The sequence below is a fragment of the Carya illinoinensis genome, chromosome 10 (genome assembly GCF_018687715.1).
Source record: "Carya illinoinensis cultivar Pawnee chromosome 10, C.illinoinensisPawnee_v1, whole genome shotgun sequence".
Lineage (NCBI taxonomy): Eukaryota > Viridiplantae > Streptophyta > Magnoliopsida > Fagales > Juglandaceae > Carya > Carya illinoinensis.
The window spans coordinates 9,415,437-9,418,355 of record NC_056761.1 but is presented as its reverse complement, the minus strand read 5'-3'; the positions used below and the strand labels follow the sequence as shown (position 1 = coordinate 9,418,355).

Sequence of the window (2,919 nt, the reverse complement as noted above, 5' to 3'; positions counted from 1 at the left end):
TGATTGCTTATGACTCAACCTTTGTTATAAATGGAAGGTAGAATCTGAATGATTTTGTAATTTTCTTTTGACAATGAAGCTACTACATTAACATCTTCCTTTACGAAGTTCATGAACTCCACTTAAATGATAGTCATTAAGGTATCCATGGCACGCTTCTATAAATACAGCTTACACGTACACTACTACTCCAAAGCAAGTTCATATATGCAGGCTAAGCAATAGAGTAGGAACACTTTGAGCTGTGCAAGATCAAGTCTGAAGTCGAAAAGAGATCAATGGAGGAGAAAAGAATGCGGTGGTCTATATTAGCTTTTGGGATGGTGATTACGGCATTGGGTGCAAGCCTTTCAGTTGCCGAAATCTCATGCTCTGAGGCCCTGAGATCTTTGATTACCTGCACCCCCTTTTTGGTGGGGTTTGGCTCTGACGCACCAGACACTGTTTGCTGCATGGGTGTTCAGTATGTGTTCGAACAGGCAAACACTACCGCAACTCGTAGAGATCTCTGTCAATGTTTTCAAAATTTTGCATCAGAGATTGGTGCTTTGCCTGAGAGGGTTAAAGAGCTTCCCCAGTTCTGCAATATACATGTTACCCTGCCCATTGACGCCAATGTCAATTGCAGCAACTAATCTCTCTCTCTCTCTCTCTCTCTCTCTCTCTCTCAAATCATCTGTCCCCAAAAGCATGGTTATAATGTTTCTAATTCTATCTAATTTTAGTATTTATAGCGGTTTGATTAATTAAATTATTGTTAGTGGACAATTATAAATACTACGAGACTCACTTTATGTGCCTTTTTTTTATTATTATTCTTGACTCTAAAATTTGAAATTTTAATCCGTCCTATTGTGTTTCACTGACTTTATTTGGTATCAATAGCAAAGTTTTGAAATCCGTTTCGGAGACCATTTCGGTTGAGGCACTGGAACGGAATATTTCTGTACCGGTACGTTTCGGTATACCATTTCGGGATTAATTATATATTATATATAAACATTTATATGTATATATAAACTAATAATTAATAAAATAAATACATATATATGTAAGTGTGTGATATGTATATGTGTATATATATAGAAGAATTAAAGATTTATAAAATGAATATATATTGAAAAAAATCACAAACTTGAGTTAAGACACAAAAATAAAGGAAAAAAAATTAAAGAATAGACATATTATTAAAAGTAACAATACTTCTAGTACATGGAAATGGGTATTTGAATTCTAAAAGTACAATTTTATTCATTATTTTTCAACTTATTTACAAGAGAACTTTTTTTTTTTTTTTAATTTCTGACCGGAATTACTATTCTGGCCGGAATACCGGAATTTCGGCCGGAATTGATCGGAACGGCCGGAATTTGACCCGGAACGGAATAGATACCTATCCCATTCCGGTCACTGTTCCGGCATGAAAAATTCCGGCCATTCCTACCGGAATGGAACGATTTTCAAAACATTGATCAATAGTGTTTGTACAAATCCTATACAAGCCTTGGCACATGCATTTTGTTAGAAAGTTAATCTCATCATACAAAAATTTCTTTTTAAGGAGGATTTACTTTTTAACAAATAGATACTTTAGCCACAAATAGATTATAGTATTATACAAAATAAATTCATAAACTGATGTGACTTGATGGAGTATGTCAGATTGTAAAATTATTTTTATTATTAAATAGATCTAACAAATCATATGAAATTATATTAATTTATTTTTATATATTTTCTTTGTATATGCAGCATTTCTCAATTCACAGAAGACCTATATGTTGTTGCACAACTAAGACCAATACCTACAGTGGCGGACCCACGTTATGCTATTCCCCCCCCCCCCACCCCCCAAAAAAACTTTTTGAAAATATAAAATGTCCCCTAAATTTTATACCTAATTCGACAAATATAGAAAATGGCTCAGCCCCCCAAATATTTTGAAACTATAAGATGCCCTCTATATGCTTTTTAAAATCTTTTAAATTTTGAATATAACTAGAAATGTCTCTTTCCAATTTTTTTTTTCTTTTTTTATAGTTCCAAAATTTTGTTTAATTTTTATATATTATCTATTTTCAAAGACGTGGCATCTCTAAAATTAAAATTAAAACCAAGTTTAAGAGAAATAATAAACTTATAAATATGGATCTTAAAGTTTTTTGTTATATAATATTATGATTCTTAATATGAGATTCAAAGTAAAAATACAAGAAAAATTATTTAAGGTCGATGATCTATATGAAAAATAGTTTGTGGTTATATTCTTATGATTTTTTAATTTCTTTTTAATTTATATAAAAGAAATGATGTTTGTAGTCATAGAATGTGCAAACCTCATTCACTCTCTTTGAAAAAAGTAGATAAATCTAAAACTTACATAAAAAAAATTATTTTGCAACGATGGGTCCCACTTTTTTCTTCAAATGGAATTTGTAGAACTTGCACACCTCCTAAGACTAGATCTAATATTACCCTTTACATAAATATGTCACACAGTAGAAAAAGGAATGTGTAGAGCTTGTATACCCTAAGATTGTATCTAGATTTACTCTTTACATAAATTGGCCGCCCTCGACACAATTGTTAGTTCCACCCTTGTTTACTTGGTATTAATCATGCTTCGAAACTAAACCTAATGATTCTGATCCATTCCTTCCATGCACGCAAAGCCATATATCCGAGTACTTCCATATAAACAGAGGATGATCGCATTTCTTTAAAACGTTGTGGAGATCATCAATTACTAAATTTGTTGAATTCTCAATGATATTAATACCTTTTTATTTCCTTCTGTGACATACAGAATTTAGTGATGGAGTGCAAAAGATCAGGAATAATGGCAATAGACATGCAAAAAGTTTTCAAGGAAATCTTGTGTTTAGAGCTTGTTCCCTTTCTTCTATATTCTCATGATGA

General features: G+C 31.9%; 1 protein-coding gene across 1 annotated transcript; it reads left to right on the top strand.

The window, feature by feature from the left end:
- The first annotated feature begins 278 nt into the window (after window positions 1–278).
- Window positions 279–635, top strand: LOC122278393 (non-specific lipid-transfer protein A-like). Its single transcript, XM_043088587.1, has one exon. It carries the CDS (start codon window positions 279–281, stop codon window positions 633–635), a length of 357 nt encoding a protein of 118 aa, XP_042944521.1.
- The last annotated feature ends 2,284 nt before the right edge of the window (window positions 636–2,919 follow it).

What these genes read in the sequence shown, in the direction of transcription:
- LOC122278393 (XM_043088587.1), top strand. Translation starts at nt 279, where the DNA reads ATGGAGGAGAAAAGAATGCGGTGGTCTATATTAGCTTTTGGGATGGTG.